The sequence below is a fragment of the Clarias gariepinus genome, chromosome 18, assembly GCF_024256425.1.
Source record: "Clarias gariepinus isolate MV-2021 ecotype Netherlands chromosome 18, CGAR_prim_01v2, whole genome shotgun sequence".
In the NCBI taxonomy this organism is placed as follows: Eukaryota; Metazoa; Chordata; class Actinopteri; order Siluriformes; family Clariidae; genus Clarias; species Clarias gariepinus.
In genome coordinates, this window is record NC_071117.1 from 29,624,853 (window position 1) to 29,646,653 (window position 21,801).

At 41.2% G+C, this 21,801-nt stretch overlaps 2 protein-coding genes across 3 annotated transcripts; one reads left to right on the forward strand and one right to left on the reverse strand.

The window, feature by feature from the left end:
- Positions 1–480: 480 nt before the first annotated feature.
- On the reverse strand, positions 481–21,222 carry LOC128506396 (interferon-induced protein 44-like). Its single transcript, XM_053476814.1, has 9 exons — positions 21,164–21,222; positions 20,641–20,698; positions 20,371–20,418; positions 20,220–20,253; positions 19,900–20,110; positions 15,601–15,753; positions 13,602–13,773; positions 1,263–1,363; positions 481–1,052 (listed from the first exon to the last, which is right to left on the reverse strand). The coding sequence occupies exons 5-9, from the start codon at positions 20,089–20,091 to the stop codon at positions 867–869; spliced, it is 804 nt and encodes a 267-aa protein (XP_053332789.1). The 5' UTR covers positions 20,092–20,110; positions 20,220–20,253; positions 20,371–20,418; positions 20,641–20,698; positions 21,164–21,222; the 3' UTR covers positions 481–866.
- Positions 6,273–13,140, forward strand: LOC128506394 (uncharacterized). 2 transcript variants are annotated; one of them, XR_008355704.1, is made up of 2 exons: positions 6,273–6,626; positions 12,320–13,140. XR_008355704.1 is itself a non-coding variant. In XM_053476812.1 (2 exons), exons 1-2 carry the CDS (start codon positions 9,935–9,937, stop codon positions 12,322–12,324), a joined length of 963 nt encoding a protein of 320 aa, XP_053332787.1. In that variant the 5' UTR covers positions 9,829–9,934; the 3' UTR covers positions 12,325–13,138. The 2 variants fall into 2 exon arrangements, 1 of the variants encoding a protein (XP_053332787.1); XM_053476812.1 differs by lacking the exon at positions 6,273–6,626 and adding an exon at positions 9,829–10,892 and having other exon boundaries at positions 12,320–13,138.
- Positions 21,223–21,801: the final 579 nt, after the last annotated feature.

The following is a 21,801-nucleotide window of genomic DNA, read 5'->3' on the forward strand; positions in this document are numbered from 1 at the left end:
AGTGAAGTTGTTTTATAGTTTTTTCTACACTCTCGTTCTTCATGTGTGAATATAAACTATAGACATAACATCTGGTTTTATATTTAAACTCTTACTATGGAGTAGATAATAGTACTAACAGGACTAACATTAATTACAGTGAAGCAACAACAGCCAGCAAATATTGTTATGTTAACAATAATGTTTGTCTGATACATTTTGCACTCATAGGGAATAATGTAAATGCAGATAATCCGTTCCAGCCCCCCAAAATATTACTAATATAACAAAATCTAAAACAAAATGAAAGAAACCCACAAAAAATATGTAACTCGCTTTGCTTGACTTTCCACTGATGCAATTGAGTTTTGAACGGTTCCCGGACACATATGTCGAAAATGCTTTGCATGCCAAGGCACATTTCTTGCAAATTTCGTATGCTGAGTTACTGTTGTATTTCTTTGTGTGAAGAGCTGATTGGTAAAGCAGTCACAAATGAGGTGAGAAGAAAGCACTTGTGAGAAGTTTGCTTGGTAATTGATGAGCAATTTATTTGACTTATTTCTTAAAGTTGATTGTTGATATAAATGAAGATGATTATTTATGTAGTGAAATCATCAGAATCAGAAGTAAAGTACATGTAATCTTTGCATCAAAATAAAAGGGGTACAAACCTGATAAAGTTAAATGAAATAATTACGTCTACTGTTTCTCGCTTGTAAATCTGTCATATTGTACATATTAAAATCAGAATCATGCTTAAAGTGACCTTCATTAAAACAATAATATAAGTAATATAAGTTGATTCCCTATGAAAATAATACATCTTTGCATTTTTGAAACAATCTGTTTGCATGGTCGAAATTAAACAAGACACATGGGAATCTTCATTCGGGTTTACTTTTGCTGTAGACCTGGTCTTCAATATAGTCGTTGGCAAATCTAACGATGTCAGTCATGGCCATGAGAATCAGAATATCCATGTCCAAGTCGTTGGTAATCTGCTCATGGTAGTTCTGCACAGGATAGATGCAGTTCATCGGGACTCCCAGTTTGTCACTGCACTGTTTCATCTAAGATAAAGATAAACGGTCAGATTGGGTTAGAAGTCAGAGACAAACAGTTTCATTTGTATATGACTATTACAATGAAGGTAAAGGTTCATATAAAAATTCCCATGGCTGATAAAATGTTCTCTAGTCTTGTAAAATACCAAAAAGGTGATACAAGAGCTAAAGCCAGGAAATAATAGAGGAAGAGATGGATACTGCTGTTGTTTTTACCTGCTCTTTAACTTTTTTGCTGGTGTAGATCTTCCTCAGGTTCTTGTTAACCAGAGGGCATGCTTTATCAACCATCGGCATGACAACAACTTGAGGAATTCCTTTTAAACCACCAGAAACACAAACTATTAGTTCATATTGAGCTTGTACTTACAAAGATGGCATGTTTCATGGAAACAAACAAACAAACAAACAAACAAATAGACATCATGACAGTGGTACAAACTGTTGTATAAATGACGAGATATTTTTACCTAATTACAGTACATGGGCAAAAGTATGTGGACACCTTACCATCAGACATACAGTATGTGGTGGATGAAAATTCTATTTCAGATTTCCACTAGATGTTGGATTGTGTGTGTGGGTTTGTGTTGATTTACCCACGCTTCAGGAGCATTAATGAGCTCAGGAGCTGATGGAGGAGGCTCCAGTACCTCATTTCCGCTACACCGTTTTTTTTTTCTAAAAGCACTTTCCAATTTCTGCTGAATCTCGGCGGATGTTCAAATTGCTTAAAGCATTTTTTGTTTCGTCCGCACTTCACATTAACAGACTTTGGGCTATTTAGGGGCCTGTTTAGGGGCCGGTCCGGTGCTTATTTTAGGGCACTGGCACCAATTTTTTTCTGTGGAAAAGTGCGGCACTGCTTCCAAAATTGGGAACCGGCACGGAACTGGCACGGGAAACAAAGCAGTGGAAAAGGGGTACAGGAGGCTCCAGTCAGGGCTGTTTGCAGGCTTTGTGTTCCACTTCAACACACTCTTAACTCACCCTGTCTCCATGAAGTTGGCTTTGTTGATCTTACAGGGGTGTCATTCCTACTGCTACATCTATCGCGCAGCTTAGAGGGTGAAATGGGCGTGCGCTTAACGGATATGACAGGAGGCACTGAGGAATGACTTTACAACTCTACTTTTCTGATTTCCAAAGGGACATTGAAAAAGTGCTCATTGAACATTAATTTGTTTGGTCATAGAACATGAGTGTTATTTATATATTCATTTGTTTGTTTAAAAAATATACTTTTTTATTACAATATAATATTATTGTTAATGTACACTGTGAATTTATTATACAAATTTACACATTAAAATAAAAAAATACAATTAGTAAATACAAGAAAAACAATTAAGTACAGTGAAATATAAGAAATGCTACAAATAAATATAATACCTGCTATAATAAAGTACAAAGAATAGCATAGATACATTAAAAATTTAATCATGTATTTTCGGTTCTCCGAAGTGAGGTTTGGTGTGTTATTGCAGCATGTCCCTGTGGCCTGGAGAGACCAGGAATGGCTGCCAAAGTTTCCAATCAAGAAGACAACATAAGAGGGATGCTTGTGCTCTTTTTTTCTGCCTTTGTTATGTGTAGCTTTTCAAACTTACAGTGGCTAAGTTGTTAGAACTATTCAGTCAGATAACTTACAATGCATCAATCAATGTTTTGTCTTTAACAGTATGTCTGGTGTTTATATTGTATTTTTGTAACACTGTACACTGTAAAGTCCAAGATGAGCGTGGGTCTTAGAGACCACTATACTGGTTACAGAGACAATATACTGACTAAAGTGTAATGAAATGGAAATTATTATACAATCAATCATAACTTCACCCCACACCAAACCTCAGAGTGGAACAATAGATTTATTCTATTTACAGTGGGGGAAATAAGTATTTGATCGCCTCCAGATTTTGTAAGTTTGCCCACTTACAAAGAAATAAAGGGTTTCTAATTTTTGTCATAGGTTTATGGTAATGGATAGAGACAGAATATCAACCAAAAATCCAGAAATAGCACATGATACGAATGTTATAAATTGATTTTTATTTCAATGAGGGAAATAAGTATTTAATCCCCTACAAACCAACAATAATTCTGCCTCCCACAGACTGGTTATGTGCTCTTGTGGTACACATTATGCTATGTGGTATGTGTATAAAAGCCACCTGTCCACAAAATCTCTATCTTTCATTCAAACCTCACCACTATCGGCAAGACCAAAGAGCTATCAAAGCAAGTCAGGAACAGGATTTTATACCTGCACAAGGCTGGAATGGGCGACAAGACCATCGGCTAGAAGCTTGGTGAAAAGGAGACAACTACTGGAGCGATTATTCACAAATAGAAGAAATACAAAGTAACCATTAATGGCCCTTAGTCTGGAGCTATATGCAAGATTTCACCTTTAGTGAAATTAGGATGATTAGGATGGTTAGACTAGAAGTGCTGTGGTAAAATGAGACCAAAATTGAGCTTTTTGTCATTAACTCTACTTGATGTTTTTGGAGGAAGAAAAATGCTGACTATGACACTATGAACAATACAGTTCCTACAGTCAAGCCCTGAGCTGGAAACATCTTGCTTTGGGGCTGTTTCTTTGCTTAAGGTACAGATTTACTTTGCTGCCCTGAGGGTCCAATGGATGAGGCCATGTGTTGTAAAATTTTGGATGAGAACCTCCTGAAGGTGGGTTGTGGATGGGTCTTTCAGCATGACAATGACACCTAACATACTGCCAAGGCAAGTGACTCTTTTATGTATTGATCCATGGCCTCTCTCTCAGGGCAAGAGAGGGAATAAAGTTGCCCCTTGGGTGGAGAGGTGCCAGGAACAAGGTCAATCGCACAGTCATAAGGGCGATGTGGAGGTAAGGAGACAGCCTGTGACTTACTGAACGCCTCACGTAGGTCATGATACTCTGTGGGTACCTTGGTTAGGTCGGTGATTTCCTCTCATGATGTGGACAAGGTTCGGCCCATAGGGGCGGAGCGTAGACATGAAGAGAGACAGGTGGAACACCAATCCAGGACACTTCTTTTAACCCAATCAATGTGTGGATTATGCAGCCTTAACCAAGGGAGGCCTAGAACAATGGGTGCATGGGCCTTTTGAACAATTAAGAGAGAAATGATCTCTGTGTGGTTTCCTGAAAACTGTAGGGTGATGGAGGCAGTGCGGTGGGTAATGGGGTTTAGTTTGCTGCCATCAAGAGCCTGAACCGTGAAGGACTGATGCAAGGGCATGAGAGGAATATTGAATTCAGAGGCAGTGGAAGAGGAGATTAAATTCTGATCAGCCCCGGAGTCCACCAACGCATGAGTGACGTAGGATTGGTTGTCATGGGTCAGGGTTACGGAGAAGCATGATCGCTGGTCCAGGCAAGAAACAGATTCGCGCACGGCCTATCTGCATGGGCTCAGGGAGGTGGCCAAGGTCGTGCAGAGGTGAGTGGTTCGTGACAGGTCTGATGCTCGTTTCGTCGTACCCGTTTACGGCCATCAATGTGGGCAGCTAGTTCAATGAGCCCCTGGAGATCTGAGGGAAACTCTCGGGCCGCAAGCTTATCCTTAATTGAGTCCAAGAGTCCATAGAGAAAACAATCAAACAATGCCTTCTCATTCTTCTCATTCCCTGACGTAGCTATTTGACTTGCCGCCTGATGCTCCGTAGAGGAGCGGTCGAAGACTCTTCTCATTTCATCTGTGAAGGTCATGGGTCATGCCCATGGCTCTTGGGCATTCCATAACGCTGTTCCCCACTCTCTCGCCTTTCCTGAAAGGAGGGTGATGATGAATGCGACCTTTGATCGCTCCGTGGGAAATGACGTGGCCTGTAGTTCTAGGACGAGGGAACACCGGGATAAAAAGGAATGACAAGGGGCTGGGTCTCCATCATAGGTGGGTGGGGTAGGCAAGCGGGACTCTGGGCTAGGAGAGACGGGGGGTCGAGGAATGGGCACAGGGGGTGGTTGATTCTGAACCTGGGTGGAAAGAGACTGTAGAGTTTCTGTGATAGTTTGGAGGGTTTCTGTAATTTGTCTTATTTTCTGCTGGTGGGTGCCTAGGAGAGCTCCTTGACTCTCCAGTGCCCCCTAAGGTGAGCTGCTTCTGCTGGATCCATTTTTTGGCCAGATTATTCTGTCAGGCTCACTAGAGGGCATGATGGATCCAGAAATGCGGAATCGAGAAGAGCTGGCGAGAGAGCCTTGTGTGCGGCGTGGCTCGTGCAGAAATGCGGAATCGAGAAGAGCTGGCGAGAGAGCCTTGTGTGCGGCGTGCCTCGTGCAGAAATGCGGAATCGAGAAGAGCTGGCGAGAGAGCCTTGTGTGCGGCGTGGCTCGTGCAGAAATGCAGAATCGAGAAGAGCTGGCGAGAGAGCCTTGTGTGCGGCGTGGCTCGTGCAGAAATGCAGAATCGAGAAGAGCTGGCGAGAGAGCCTTGTGTGCGGCGTGGCTCGTGCAGAAATGCGGACGCAAGGAGAACCGGCGGCAGCGAGGAGAAACTGCACAGGTTAGTGGCTGGTTACACAGCATTCACTCGTGGTTGAATGTGAGTCGGATTCAAAGCCAAAGAGGCAAGAGAGAGTCCGTGATCCGAGTTCGTAGTCATTAAACACATGCAATGGTCGAACAATTTTGTGAATAGTCCGTGAGCGTAAATTGGGCTAAGGAGAGCACTCAATAATCTGGCGATGTGACTGTGACAAAGAGCGGTTTAAATAGGTAAGGAGGATGATTGTTGATAGCGCACAGGTGTGTGGAGATCGGAAAGTGAGGTGGTGAGATGTAAGTTGTGGTTGGGAATGTGGAACAGGAGTGCTCATATGATCATGGCAGAGCTATAGCTTGACGGGTCGTGACAGTGCATTGGCTTAAAAAAGGGGTTGGGTCAATTCACTTGATAAATGAGGATGGGAGCTTGTTGTCATTCAGTGGTTTCTGTTCTAAATACAACGTACTACATTAGCAATTTTAATGTGTCTTAAAAGCATCCAGCATCATTATATTATAACAATATCTAACAAACTTGTGATAAACCAACTATTATAATATTGCAGATACAATACACTAGATTAGCTTTCCAGTGGCTCCTAAAGCACAGGAAACTCACTGTAGGGAATATTTGATTTTTAGTATGTTTCATTGTATTCTGTGTGCATGAGAACAGAGTGATTTTCGTCCTGTTCTCATGACATAAGCTGTGCTTTCAAAAACACATCCTATGGAAGTTTATGTTAAAGGTCGTAAAACTGTTAAACGCTCGTAAATTGAGAGCTACTCCTAAATTTATGTTCTTCCTTACCTTATCTGTTAAAAGCATTCTAGACTGGATGTAAACACTCCTGCATCCACCTTTTCTTTGGTTCTTTGTGTGTGTGCGTATATATACTCCTGTCTCCCACAATAAACTTTGAACGTCTCACTGAGCACTGACTTGTGTGTATCATTGAGGGGTTCCCTGGTACCAGGCGGGACAAGCAGAATACAGGCTGAGCACTGAGTAGACAAAAGGAGGTCTACCAAAATTCAAGAAATCCTTACAATTTGGGGGCTCTGTCCGGGATACCTCTAATCAGGTGAGTGCTGCTTTTAAATTTTTTTCTCTATAAGCATAGAGCAAGCACGCTCCCTGGTTTTTGGTATCTGGACCATATACAGTACGGGGGAGGATTGTCTTGGGGCTTTTACGCCTGTTTAGCGCGCGCTCGCTTCTGAAAGGTTCCTTGAACTGAAGCATAGTGTGGAAGCTGTATTCTGTTGCCCGCTCTTTGTTATTGTCTTTGTTGAGCTCTTTGTTGTTGTCTTTGTTAAAGTGTTGTGTGTTGTTTGTTGAAGATATTGGTTTTTTCTGTCGCGGGTTTATTCACATTTATAAAATGGGTAATAAGAACACAACTACTTATCCAAAGCCGGACCCAGAAGAGGTTCCGCGTGACTGGATGAATAGGTGTGGACTTACTTACTTTACCACACCTTGGCTTGATAATTTATCAGGGTGGACTGAACCACAATCTCAATTTTTAACCTATCCACGAGGAGGTACTTTTAAGCCTGAATATCTAGCCTCTGCTTACTCTCAGATATATGAGGGTATGGGTGATCCAGGTTGGGATTATCCTTATATGGGTTCATGTTATCAAAAATGGGTAGAAATGAAAGCTCTTTGGGATAAATATTTAGACATAAAAGAAACTAAAATACAGAAGAAAAAGATTCCAAAGGTTACATCTGAAACCAAATTCAAGCCACCTGTTCACTCAACCTTTCCGATTCCTCCTCCATATCCTGTTGACATAGTAACGTCAGCATCTAACCAACTAATTGTTGAGAAAATCTATCCTAATTTGAATCCCACTAATCCTTTTGTGAGCTGCCCATCTGTGCCTGTCTCCCCTGTACCCACAAAACCGTGCTCACCTTCGTCGGAAGTGTGTGCCTCAGGAAAGGGAAAGACTCCCAAGAAGGTGTCAGGACGAACTTCTGACAGCCCTCTATCGGATGATCCCGAGGATACTGATGGTGAGGATGATGATAATTCGGACGATGAAGGTCCGGATGAGAGGTCTCGCCCCAAACCTCGACAAGAAAATACTGCGTTTGTTTTCTCTATGGGACCAAAGGGTCCAAAAATCCTTCCACCATCCGTAAGCACGCTGAAGGACATTATTAAGATGCTCCCTTCTCCCAACAAACCTTTGCATTTTGTTGATATGCTGATAAAGGCTTCTAGGCACTGTCAGCTCGTGGGTGCGGATTACCGCTTTATTTTGCAATCGGTTTTGGGAGATGGGTACGATGAGGCTGATTTGATAAAAACAGTAAAATGCTTAGACCCTGAAAAAGACACATGGACTGTAGTGGTGAAACAGGAAGATGTAGAGGGTGGGGGAAGACGGAAAAAGAAGGAATATGACTTTCATTGGGGTAATTCTAATGAGGCTATGAAACTTTTAAAAGATGAGCTAACTACTTATCTTCTTGCACGTCAACAAGCTAGTCAAGATCTGTCACAGGTAACTAATTGTAGACAAGAAAAGAGTGAGACTACATCCAGGTTTCTGGAGCGGTTTCGAGAGACCTGGACCCTTTTGGGTGGTATGCCCCTCCCTGAAGAAAATCCTAACCCACTTTTCCTTACAACCTTCTTGAATAATTGTCGACCAGAAATTGTGAAAATTTTAAAGTTTCAATTGTCAGATCGTTCTACAATGACTATTAAAAAATTAGGTGAGCGTGTGAGAACACTAGAAGGAGATGGTATTTTAGAAAATAAACAAGTGGCATGTTTGTTTGTGGAAAGTGAAGGATACAGAGGTGGAAAAAAGGGAGGTAGAGGAGGCCGAAGAGGCCGTGGAAGAGGTAGAGGAGGTCTGCAGGGTCAGAGTGTACCCCGTAGATCTGGTTATTGTTATTATTGTTATAAAGAAGGTCACTGGGCTCGTGAATGTCACACGAAGGCCCGAGATGAGGGACGTAGTGGACAAAATGTGTATAATCAATTGAATGATGCTAATGAGGTGTTTTCTCCTAATCCTTCCCAGCAGCCACCACAGCGAGTACAACAACAACAACAGCAATATAGACCCAATCCCTTCTCAGGGATGCAGGTAGGAGCATATGATGCATAGGGATGCCCGCAGAGTTCCAGCCCCGCAATGTTACTTTGTACTTTCGAGTCACCTCAGGTTAATGAGTTGCCCTTTATAGAATTATGTATAGATGGTTCCGTATTCTCTTTCTTGGTTGATACGGGAGCCACAATGTCGTCTTTGGGTCGTGATTACGAGGGGCCGCTCTCGAATAAAAGTATCAGCTCTGTGGGAATTGAAGGGGTTTCTCAACGGAATTATTTTACTCCCCAGTTAACTGTAACATGTCCTTTAGATAAGGGAATTCATCTTTCTCATCGTTTTGTTTGCATGCCTGATTGTCCTTTTAATCTGTTAGGTCGTGATTTAATGAGCAGGCTACACATGTCCCTGACTTTTTCTGGAGCGAAACTCACTGTTGAAGTGCCTGATTCAGTTTCTTTCTCCCACCTTACAAATATGCGTGTAAATAATTGTTTCCTTTCTTCACAGAACAGCTCTCTTCCTGCTGCCCTTGAATGTGTGCCAAGCAGTCTGTGGGCTGAACATAAGGATGAGGTGGGGTTAGTTCACTGTGTGCCTTATAAAGCTAAATTAAAACACTTGCAACCTGTGTACATCAAACAATATCCACTCTCTGAGGCCAAGGCTTCAGGAATAGATGAGATTTTAAGCTCACTGCTCAAGCAGGGTGTTGTTAAACCATGTGTAAGTTCTTATAACACACCTGTTAACCCAGTCTTGAAACCTGATGGTACGTGGAGATTTACACAAGATCTAAGAAAAATAAATGACATAATTATCCCTGTAGCACCTGTTGTGCCTGATGTGCTGTCCATTGTTTCTTCTATACCTTGTCATCATTCACATTTTTCTGTTATTGACCTTTGCTCTGCCTTCTTCAGTGTTCCTGTGGAAGAGCAGACACAGCCCTTGTTCGCCTTCACCCACAGGGGGCGTCAGTTCACCTGGTCGCGTCTTCCTCAAGGCTGTGTTGACTCTCCGGCTGTTTTTTCGGCTGTAGTAAGAGATGCACTTGGTGATCTAACTCTCCCCACTGATTCTGTTGTCCTATCTTACGCGGATGATCTACTGGTGTCCGCCGCTTAGCCTGCTGTCTGCGAAGAAGCCACCATTTGTCTCCTGAAACACCTGGATCAAAGACTAAATTACAGTTTTGCAGAGACACTGTAAAATACCTGGGTTTTGAGCTCTCCCAAGGCCAAAGAAGGCTCTCAAAGGAACGAATCCAGGTTATTCTCGACACTAAACGTCCAAGCACTAAACATGCTCTCATGGCTTTCCTGGGACTGATCAACTACTGTCGTCAGTGGATTCCTGACTGCTCATTTCATGATAAACGCATCAGGACGGCTATCTCACACAACGATCCGCTCCAACAACCTCTGACATGGACTGCTGACATGATTGAGGCTTACAAGGAACTAAAAAAGGCCCTATGTTCCGCTCCAGCACTGGGCCTGCCTAACTATCAGAAAACGTTCCATCTATATGCGTGTGAGCACGGGGGCACCGCTTCTGCTGTATTGGCACAGGAGCATGGGGGGGGGATGAGACCATGTGCTTTCTTATCTAAAACTTTAGATGCTGTGGCACAAGGTTTGCCTGCCTGTCTCAGGGCTGTGGCTGCCTGTGCGGTGATGGTACAAGATGCTGAGAAGATTGTTCTCTCTCATCCTTTAATTTTGTATTCTCCACATCAGGTTAAACAAGTGCTACAGAACCTTCAAACACAACATATGACGGCTCAGAGAAGGTCTGGGTATGAGATTATCCTTTGTTCTACAAGTAACTTAGAGATAAAATCCACCTCTTCTTTTGACACCCTTGGATATGCTCTGGCACGCTTGATCAATGCACAGGACGACACGTTAGTAGATACAGATCATGACTGCTGTTCAGAGATCATTCACTCCACTAGTATACGCCCTGATCTGTCTTCTACTCCATTAGCAACTGGTGACACTCTGTTTGTAGATGGTTCTTGTTCAAAACCGTATGATGGGAAATTTCTTTGTGGTTATGCTGTGTGTGCATTGCCAGATATAACCATTGAAGCTTACTCTCTCCCTTTCTCATCTGCTCAGGCAGCTGAACTTTTTGCTCTAACTCGTGCGTGTGTTCTTTCTGAGGGAAAAGATGTTACTATATACACTGATTCTCGTTACGCTTTTGGTATCGCTCATGACTTTGGCCGCATCTGGCAATCCAGGGGTTTTCGTTCTGCTGAGGGTAAGCCAATTTCTCATTCTTCTCTAGTTCAGGATTTGATAGACGCATGTCATCTACCTAGTACTCTCGCTATTGTAAAAACTAAGGGTCATTCTTCTGGGGACTCTATGGAAGTGCGAGGTAATTCTCTAGCTGATTGTATTGCTAAAAAAGCAGCTCAAAAACAGATTTTCTTTCCTGACTCTGGTTCTGATTTGATCAATACATCCTTTCTTGCTAGCTCTTTGATTCCTGATGTAGATTTATGGTCTTTGCAAGCTTCAGCCACGCCGAATGATTCCTCTTTTTGGCAAGCTCAAGGTGCCTATGTTGCTTCTGATGGTTTATGGTATTGTGCTGATGGTCGTTTGTGCCTGCCATCTCATTGTCTTCCGTTCCTCGTGCGCGAGTTCCACGGTGTTACACATCGCGCACGAAGGGGGGTTAAGGAAGATATGAAAAAACTCTTTTGCATAGCCAACATGCTTGGAACAATTGATTCATTAATATCTAGATGTTTGGTGTGTGCTCAGAATAATGTGACAAAGGGTTTAGGTAAACACGAAAGTCTTCCATTACCTATTGCCCCGTTTGCAGAGTGGCAAATTGATTTTACGCATATGCCTGCATGTGGCACATTCAAATATCTTCTGGTTTTGGTAGACAAGTTTTCTAGGTGGGTGGAAGCTTTCCCGTGTGCTCATGAGAATGCAAAGGTGGTGACCCGAGTTTTAGCGAAAGAAATAATACCTCGTTATGGCGTGCCTCATGCTATTGACTCAGATAAAGGAACACCTTTTACATCTCAGGTAACACAGAATTTGTGTAAATATCTTTCACTGTCCTGGTATTTTCACATTCCTTATCATCCACAGTCATCAGGTATAGTAGAAAGAACAAATAGGACACTGAAAGAAAAATTGACTAAAGCAATGCAAACCATGGGAAGTAAAAACTGGGTTGATCTGTTACCTGCTGTTCTAGCTGAAATGAGAATGACACCAAGAAAAGACGTGCACATGTCCCCACATGAAATTATATTTGGCAGACCCTTTCCCGTGCCATGGAGGAAAGGTAAACCCGCGATAGGAACAACTGATCTTGATGTACATATTGCTGAATATTCTGCTGCTCTAATAGATACTCTAACTAAACATTATGAACAAATTGCTAATGTGACTCCAATACCCTCAACAAAACCCACACATCCTTTTAATGTGGGAGATACTGTTCTGGTAAAATCTTTGACCCCCAGAAAACTGGGAGATTGTAAATATGATGGACCAGCAGAAATAATCGCAATTACTCGTACTGCTGTCTTAACTGATCTTTTTCCACAGTGGATCCATGCTACTAGGCTGAAGAGATGTCCTGTCGGCGTGAGACCAAAGGATGAATAAATGCGTGTGTATTATTATCTTTCTGTCTCTGTGATTTTTGTTTCCTAGACTAAAGACGTGCTGCAGTGATGTTCAACCCGTGATGTGACATAGAGAGAGTGACGTGACACAGAGGGATCGCCTGGGGTTGCCACTGAATGACTTTACTTCTGCTATTAGTGTAGCATTTCTGGTGGTGTCTTAGCGCCTCGTAAGGTGGGACGAGTGCAGATTGGGCGTGCCCGCACTCTGAGCACTGTATCGTCAAGAAAGGCAATAGTTCACCACTAGTAGTTATTTATGAGTTTGCACTCAACCTGTCAAATCTGTGTATTTTTCGCTATGTGCAAAATCTTTTGTACAAATATGTTTCAGGTTATGTTCCTGCGCCGCGTCCGATGACCTATTATCCGCCAGCGACTTCTTGAAAGCTCTGAGTTTTATTCAACGATATTTCTTATGAATAAAAGGGGGGAATTGTAGGGAATATTTGATTTTTAGTATGTTTCATTGTATTCTGTGTGCATGAGAACAGAGTGATTTTCGTCCTGTTCTCATGACATAAGCTGTGCTTTCAAAAACACATCCTATGGAAGTTTATGTTAAAGGTCGTAAAACTGTTAAACGCTCGTAAATTGAGAGCTACTCCTAAATTTATGTTCTTCCTTACCTTATCTGTTAAAAGCATTCTAGACTGGATGTAAACACTCCTGCATCCACCTTTTCTTTGGTTCTTTGTGTGTGTGCGTATATATACTCCTGTCTCCCACAATAAACTTTGAACGTCTCACTGAGCACTGACTTGTGTGTATCATTGAGGGGTTCCCTGGTACCAGGCGGGACAAGCAGAATACAGGCTGAGCACTGAGTAGACAAAAGGAGGTCTACCAAAATTCAAGAAATCCTTACACTCACTTTAAACATTTAATAGTATTTATCTGTCATCTGAATTTTTAAGACACCGGTTTAATAAGAATATTTTATTTGTAGTTACTTTCCATCCTTGGAGCATATAAAAGGTAAAAAAGGCAAAAAAATTACTGGAAGAGATCTTGGTTTATTAGAAGAGGAATAAAGAGACCCTTTTTGTATTTGTAATTGAGAGTGTTTTTCACTGTTTGTGCTCTGTTTGACACATGTTTATTCATATTTGTTAATACTATTATAAATGTATATGTTTTGTTTCAGTTGTCTTAAATAAAAAGAAGAATCGGTTCTCGAGCGTGAAATGAATGCATTCTCACTGACCAAAATCAACTGGTCCTGGGGTCAAGTGTTCTTCGAAATGGTTCCCAGACCCTAGTGAATGGGTGCACATACTTTTGGCACTATAGTGTATGTATTAACTTACCTAAATCACGTGCCTTTTCCCGAATATCTCTCATTTTCTTGATAACTTCATCACTCATGAGGGAGATTTTGTCAGCTGGTAGAACACTCACCAGACAGTGCACTTTGTCATTCAGACTAGGGTCACTGTTGTACTTCACATCACCTTTATCAATTGGTTTTATTGGATTAAACTGAAAGAGTGACATACTTAATGTTTAGAGCAGAGAACACCTCAAATCATATTTAAAAATACATTAAACTAAATATTACAGTGTACTAATATTAACTTATGAATTATTCAGGAGCTAAAATGATAACTTGTACAGTATTTTGTAGAAGTTCTGAGTTATAAAAAGTTACAGTGGAACCTTGGATTACGAGGATAATTCGTTCCGGAAGCAGCTCGTATTCCAAAACACTCGTAAACCAAATTTTCCCATAAGAAATAATGTTAACGCTAATTATTCTTTCCACAGCCCCCGCCCCCCCCCAAAAAAAATACATAAAAATAATTAACACAAAATATAAAATAAAAATAAAAATGCATTGCACAGAGTAATCGCTCTCTCTCTCTCTCTGGACATACGTAGGCGGGTATTTTTCTTTGCAGTTTTCATGGTGTCCAATGACGCGCGCACACGGACACAAAGAGCAGCTGATACAGAGAGAGAAAATGGATCTTTAACGTCTCTATTGAGACTTGCTTTTGCTTTATACGCACGCTGTACACACACACATACAGACACAAAATAAAAGATGTTTTACACACACACACGTGGTCACAGTGTTATAGTAAACAGTACACACGTGCACAGATGTTGATTATACCAGTAAGAGACAAGCACTAGGACCCAGCAGGGGAGACGATTACCCACAATTCCTCAGCACAAAAGAGAGAAAAACCATTGGCTCAGTTGTGATCACGTGACGCTCAGCGTCAAAACAAGCATGATCCGTGATGCATGATACTCGGTACTCGTAAACCAAGACTTGCTAGTTTTCCAAGTCAAAATTCATTAAAACAAACCGCGTTACTCGTAATCTGAGGTTCGACTGCATAAAAATTAGTTATAACAATAAGTCATGTTAATACAGTATGCTTTAGGAAGAAAATGTAATTACTGCTGAATTCACAAGAATCACTAGTGTCACTAAAATGGTTGTATGATTAAGTAGACTAAGTACAAAATGGCCTATGCCAGGTATAGTCCTTGCACACCTAGTGATTTTACTGTGTATACACACTGGCCAAAACATTACCATTTCAGAACGGTCAAATTATTGTCCTGCAAGAAGCACCAAAAATAATTACAGAGATTTGAAATGACTGGAATTAAGAAGCCGTCAGCATATTATCAAAATTTGTAAGGCTGAACCTTTTGGGCTTCAGGGCATTTTCTTTGCAGAACTGGTGATGTTTTGCCATGTATATATTTTAGCTGAGTGCTCATAGTACTATCTTGTCAAATTCTTTACACTTTCTCATAGATGGAAGCAAAGGCAATTATATTTATTTACAGGGAAAGGAAGATAACAGAAAACCATGAAATATGAATAAGGCAAGATAGTAACATGGACATGTAACACAAACAGAGGACCATACTGTACCATGTGTGACTTAAATAGGCATGGTAATTGGACCAAAACATAATACAGGTATTCATGGTCATGCAACATGGTGTGTGCTGTGACCTGAACTTAAGTATTACTGTAGTATTACCACTGTGATATTCCTGATGCACTACATGTACAGTACTTACATATACGACGATCTAATGTTACCACTTCAAACCTTTAATATTCCTTTTATTTAAAGTCCTGATCCCTATTAGGGTGAGATCCACTTATATTTACTCCCTGGTGGAGCATGAATAAGAAGATGTGCACTGGATTAACATATAAGGATGCTCTCAAATGCTTCTTTATGTGTTCATCATATTTATTAGTTTTCATTATTGAGTTTTACATAAAAAAGCATCTTGTAAATACCAGAAAATTATAGTAAAGTATGAACTTACAGTGTAGCCGTCTTTCACATGACCCTTTAACATTTTCTTTATATCTTTGGTTTGTACTCCACATGACTTATCTGGTTCCAGACCCATGATGTCCATAAAGACAAATGGATAGAAAGATCCAGGTCCAGCTTTCTTCAGCTTGTGAGTTTTAAACTTAACATAAAATACAAGATAATATTTAAAGATAATGTTAAGATTTTCTAACACACATTTAAAATGTTACTAATATGTCCAGGTAAATCAAACTGTACTATATATATACAGTGGTGTGAAAAACTATTCGCCCCCTTACTGATTTCTTATTTTTTTGCATGTTTGTCACACAAAATGTTTCTGATCATCAAACACATTTAACTATTAGTCAAAGATAACACAAGTAAACACAAAATGCATTTTTTAAATGATGGTTTTTATTATTTAGGGAGAAAAAAAATCCAAACCTACATGACCCTGTGTGAAAAAGTAATTGCCCCCTGAACCTAATAACTGGTTGGGCCACCCTTAGCAGCAATAACTGCAACAAGTGTTTGCGAGTCTTTTACAGCGCTCTGGAGGAATTTTGGCCCACTCATCTTTGCAGAATTGTTGTAATTCAGCTTTATTTGAGGGTTTTCTAGCATGAACCGCCTTTTTAAGGTCATGCCACAACATCTCAATAAGATTCAGGTCAGGACTTTGACTAGGCCACTCCAAAGTCTTCATTTTGTTTTTCTTCAGCCATTCAGAGGTGGATTTGCTGGTGTGTTTTGGGTCATTGTCCTGCTGCAGCACCCAAGATCGCTTCAGCTTGAGTTGACGAACAGATGGCCGGACATTCTCCTTCAGGATTTTTTGGTAGACAGTAGAATTCATGGTTCCATCAATCACAGCAAGCCTTCCAGAGCCTGAAGCAGCAAAACAACCCCAGACCATCACACTACCACCACCATATTTTACTGTTGGTATGATGTTCTTTTTCTGAAATGCTGTGTTACATTTACGCCAGATGTAACGGGACATGCACCTTCCAAAAAGTTCGGTCCACAAGGTATTTCCCCAAAAGTCTTGGCAATCATTGAGATGTTTTTTAGCAAAATTGAGACGAGCCTTTCTTATGGTGGAGTCGTGAACACTGACCTTAATTGAGGCAAGTGAGGCCTGCAGTTCTTTAGATGTTGTCCTGGGGTCTTTTGTGGCCTCTCGGATGAGTTGTCTCTGCGCTCTTGGGGTAATTTTGGTCGCCCGGCCACTCCTGGGAAGGTTCACCACTGTTCCATGTTTTTGCCATTTGTGGATAATGGCTCTCACTCTGGTTCGCTGGAGTCCCAAAGCTTTAGAAATGGCTTTATAACCTTTACCAGACTGATAGATCTCAATTACTTTTGTTCTCATTTGTTCCTGAATTTCTTTGGATCTTGGCATGATGTCTAGCTTTTGAGGTGCTTTTGGTCTACTTCTCTGTGTCAGGTAGCTCCTATTTAAGTGATTTCTTGATTGAAACAGGTGTGGCAGTAATTAGGCCTGGGGGTAACTACAGAAATTGAACTCAGGTGTGATAAACCACAGTTAAGTTATTTTTTAACAAGGGGGGCAATCACTTTTTCACACAGGGCCATGTAGATTTTGAGTGTTTTTTCTCCCTTAATAACGTAAACTTAATTTTAAAACTGCTTTTTCTGTTCAATTATGTTATCTTTGACTAATAGTTAACGGTTTTTGATAAGCAGAAACATTTAAGTGTGACAAACATGCAAAAGAATAAGAAATCAGGAAGGGGGCAAGAGGTTCCGGTTCAGAGGGAGGTCGCGCGCTGGACGGACATGTTCAGAAACAGCTCCGATGGTGACGTCAGCGTGTTTACGGAAGCGGTTGTGGAATTCATCAGGAAACTAGCGGATGATACCGTGGAAAAAAATACTATTAAAACGTTTCCCAACCAGAAGCCGTGTGTGGATAAAACCATCCGCGACGCTCTGAAATCTCGCACCGCTGCCTACAACACGGGACTCGCGTCGGGGGACATGGAACCGTTCAAGGCTGCGTCATACAGCGTCCGGAAGGCGGTGAAAGAGGCGAAGCAGTGCTGCGGGAGAAAACCAGAGTCACAGCTCCAACAGAGTGACTCTAGGAGCCTGTGGCAGGGATTAAGGACAATTACGGATTATAAAGCACCAACATTCGGTATGATGAACGCGGACGTGACTCTGGCAGACGAGCTGAACACTTTCTATGCTCGCTTCAAGGCTGCAGCTAAGTCACTGCCAGCACCGGAAGCGCGTTCATCATCACCGAGCATGACGTGAGGAGAGCCTTCAAGAGAGTGAACACCAGGAAAGCAGCAGGACCAGACGGCATTTCAGGCCGTATTCTCAGAGCCTGCGCAGACCAGCTAGCACCTGTGTTCACTGAGATATTCAACATCTCTTTATCTCAGTCGGTGATCCCCATATGCTTCAAAGAGTCCATTATTGTTCCTGTTCCAAAGAAACCTCATCCTGCTTCTCTTAATGACTATCGCCCTGTAGCCCTCACTTCAGTAGTGATGAAGTGCTTTGAACGCCTGGTCAGAGACTTCATCATCTCTTCACTACCAGACACACTGGACCCACTACAGTTTGCATACTGTCCAAACCGTTCCACGGACGATGCAATCTCACATCTCCTCCATACATCTCTCACTCATCTGGACACTCGGAGGGGGAATTATGTGAAAATGCTCTTCATCGACTACAGCTCTGCATTTAATACCATGATTCCCTCCACACTTACCACCAAGCTGGAGCACCTGGGACTCAGCTCATCCATGTGTCAGTGGATCTCCAATTTTCTGACTGGCAGACCACAGGCAGTAAGGATGGGCGGACATGTCTCAGCCTCCCTCACTCTCAGCACTGGAGCCCCCCAGGGTTGTGTTCTGAGCCCCCTGCTGTACTCTCTGTACACCTATGACTGCGTGGCCACTACCAACTCCACCACCGTCATCAAGTTTGCTGACGACACTGTCGTGGTGGGCCTGATCTCCAACAACGATGAGACGGCCTACCTGGAGGAGGTTGGAAATCTGGAGAACTGGTGCCAGAGAAACAATCTCCTCCTGAACGTCAGCAAGACAAAGGAGCTGGTAGTGGACTTCAGTACAAAGCAGGTGAGGAACTACCAGACCCCCATCATCAACAGGAGCCCAGTGGAGAGAGTGGACAGCTTCAGATACCTCGGTGTTCACATCACGCAGGACCTGGCATGGTCCTGTCACATCAACACCGTGGTAAAAAAGGCCTGGCAGCGTCTGTACCACCTCAGACGCTTGAGAGACTTTAGACTGCCCTCCAAGGTGCTCAGGAATTTCTACTCCTGCACCATAGAGAGCATCCTGACGGGAAACATCACAACCTGGTTCGGGAACAGCACCATGCAGGACAGACGAGCTCTACAGAGGGTGGTGCGATCAGCTGAGTGCATCATCCGCACCGAGCTCCCTGACCTGCACTCGATCTACACCAAGCGGTGCTGGACCAAGGCCAGGAAGGTCGTGAAGGACCTCAGCCATCCCAACAATGGACTGTTCACTCTGTTGCGGTCTGGGAAGCGATTCCGCTCCCTGAGGGCCAACACAGAGAGACTGAGGAGGAGCTTCTTCCCGCAGGCGATAAGGTCTCTCAACCACACCACTAGGCAAAACTAACACAATATTTTCACAATTTTCACAATCAATCAATCAATCTTTATACATCCATGGACACTATGGACTATGGACCATGGACACTATGGACTATGTTTACGTTTACATTCTGGACCATTGCACAAAGACACTTTAATAACCTTGGCACAGAGTCACTTTTTCTATGCATATTTGCACACCATTATATTTCTATCTGTACAGTATATTTCTATTTTCAGTTTCAATTTTTAGTTCTATTTTTCCTAGTTAAATTTTATTTTATTTATTTTATTTCTTTATTTAAATTTTCTATAGTATTTCTTTTATTCATATTTATTACTATTATAAACTTAAATTCTCTTTTTAAGGTCACTGGCGGTCGTGTAAGCATTTCACTACATTTCGTACTGTGTATGACTGTGTATGTGACAAATAAAATTTGAATTTGAAATTTGAATTTGAATTTTGAATTTGAAATAGTTCTTCACACCACTGTATATATATATATATATATATATATATATATATAAAGGTATCATAAATAAGATAATTTACTGGAACTAAAATATTTACAACAACAAGTTCAAGTAAACAAGGTCTAGACTTACAGGCATTACAGATAATATTCTTACAAACAATATCTGAAATGGATGTTTGGTTACCTCTAAAGTGAAGCTCGTACTTGTACCAGTTGATGAATCCACCAGTGCACCGACAGTATTGCGTCCTTGGAGGACGGTGTTGATGGAGTTAATTAAACTTGATTTTCCTGCTCCAATTGGACCATGAAGCAGAATCTTTAGCTCACTGACTTCTGCAGCACCTGGCTGGAAATCCTTCACTGTCCTCAACATCTGAATCTTGTTATCTTCACTGTTTGAAAAGTAAACCAAGAGATTAACATATTTTCTTAATCTATTAATTACAGATTTAAGCACACAATGATTTTGTATTTCTGTCCTTTTGTAGTCACTGGTATTACCTCCATGTCACTGGCCGCCATGGACGATCCAATTCTATATAAAAAAAAAAAAAGCAAGCAAGATTAAATAAATATTTTTAACACTTTCATGACATCATACATATTTTTTTCTATGATTTTGCTTATCAATTATGTTCCAACAGTAACTCACCAGGATCTGGTATTGGGTCTGGGTTCGGTGTTGGGATTTTGTGGGGAGCTAAAAATTTCCTTTGCTATAAAAGTCAATGCAATATAAAATCAAATTCCAATCCACATAAATAGAGAATATATTTTGCTTATCTTTTACTAAACTTAAATAAGTAACATCATAATACTGTCAATATATTCTGACAAGCACATACATTATGATGATAATTTTAATAAAGCTTAACTTATTGTTTTGTGAACTGTTTATTCTTTCAGTTCTCAATTTTCTTACCCAATTCATGACACTGCTCCTCTGTGAAGGTCACCTCAAATGTGTTGCTGCTCAAGTTCTGTGTATAAATATGACCGAATAGATAATTTTTTTTCACATTTATTTTGTTCAAAAGCATGTTAAGTAATTGTGAATCATCATAAACAGAACTGTGCTATAATAGGAAAAAAACAAACGCAGTAAAGGACAAAACATATGTAAGAATTGCTGCAATACAACTGTTGTAATCAACAATTCATGCGGCATGTGGAAAATATGAAACATCTCTATAAAATAAAGGCCTAGCCATGGCCTTACCTGATAATCTTGAAGATAAACTAAATTTTAATAATTAAATAAACTGAACCTGACATGTTGCTTTATTTCGACTTAGTGAATGGTGGAGGGTCTATCAGCTAAACTGCAGAATAAAATCTAGAGAGATCACTGTGCCTTATTTTTCAGTGAGTTTAATCCCTGGCCAAGGCAGAAACACAATCAAGGTATTCCTATATATTACATAAAATGTGTTTCTGTCACTTACTGTTTGTTCTGCTCTGGCTGTAGAGTTGTACCTGTTCACTGTTGCTCCTGCTGTGTGAGTCTAAGTCACTAAAGTCTTGAATATAAACCCAAAACTAGGTGTGACTCAGAAATGTCAGTTTCACTTTTCCTTTGCAGATTATACAATGACTATGTACAAAAGATCATTGTGAAAAGCATCTTAGGGCAGATGCAGCCCTAAAGTGATAAAACTACACTAACTTTAGTCTCTTTAAAGCAGGTTAGACAGTTTCTGGAGTTGGTCGATGTTGGAAATATAGGGAATATGAGTAGCATTCCTAAGGATGATTCATAATGTGTCTTCGTGTGTGTGTACAATTATTCTAATGCACCCCTGTACATACTTTTGCAAACTATGATCCTCTTCCTTTTAGGGTAAAAGAAGACTCTGTACAGGTTGTGACAGGACCTCTCTCTGCAGCAGAACCAGTAGTTCAGCGAATAACATGTCCGTTTTATTTCTGTGAACCCCGGACATTGTATCACCTGCACGTACAGTACACTCATGATTACATTATCTGCCCAGAAACAGTGTGATGCACATACTTGTTTGTACTGCTCTATATCTATACCACTGCCTTGTGTGTTGTTTTATGACAACACACAAGGTTTAAGCCA

Excerpts from the sequence above, each read along its gene's own strand:
- LOC128506394 (XM_053476812.1), top strand. The coding sequence starts at position 9,935 with ATGGCTTTCCTGGGACTGATCAACTACTGTCGTCAGTGGATTCCTGAC.
- LOC128506396 (XM_053476814.1), bottom strand. The coding sequence starts at position 20,091 with ATGTTGAGGACAGTGAAGGATTTCCAGCCAGGTGCTGCAGAAGTCAGT. Across the intron at positions 15,754-19,899 it reads GTACGAGCTTCACTTTAGAG|TTTAAAACTCACAAGCTGAA; the intron begins GTAACCAAACAT and ends TTTTATGTTAAG. Across the intron at positions 1,364-13,601 it reads GGAAAAGGCACGTGATTTAG|GAATTCCTCAAGTTGTTGTC; the intron begins GTAAGTTAATAC and ends GTGGTTTAAAAG.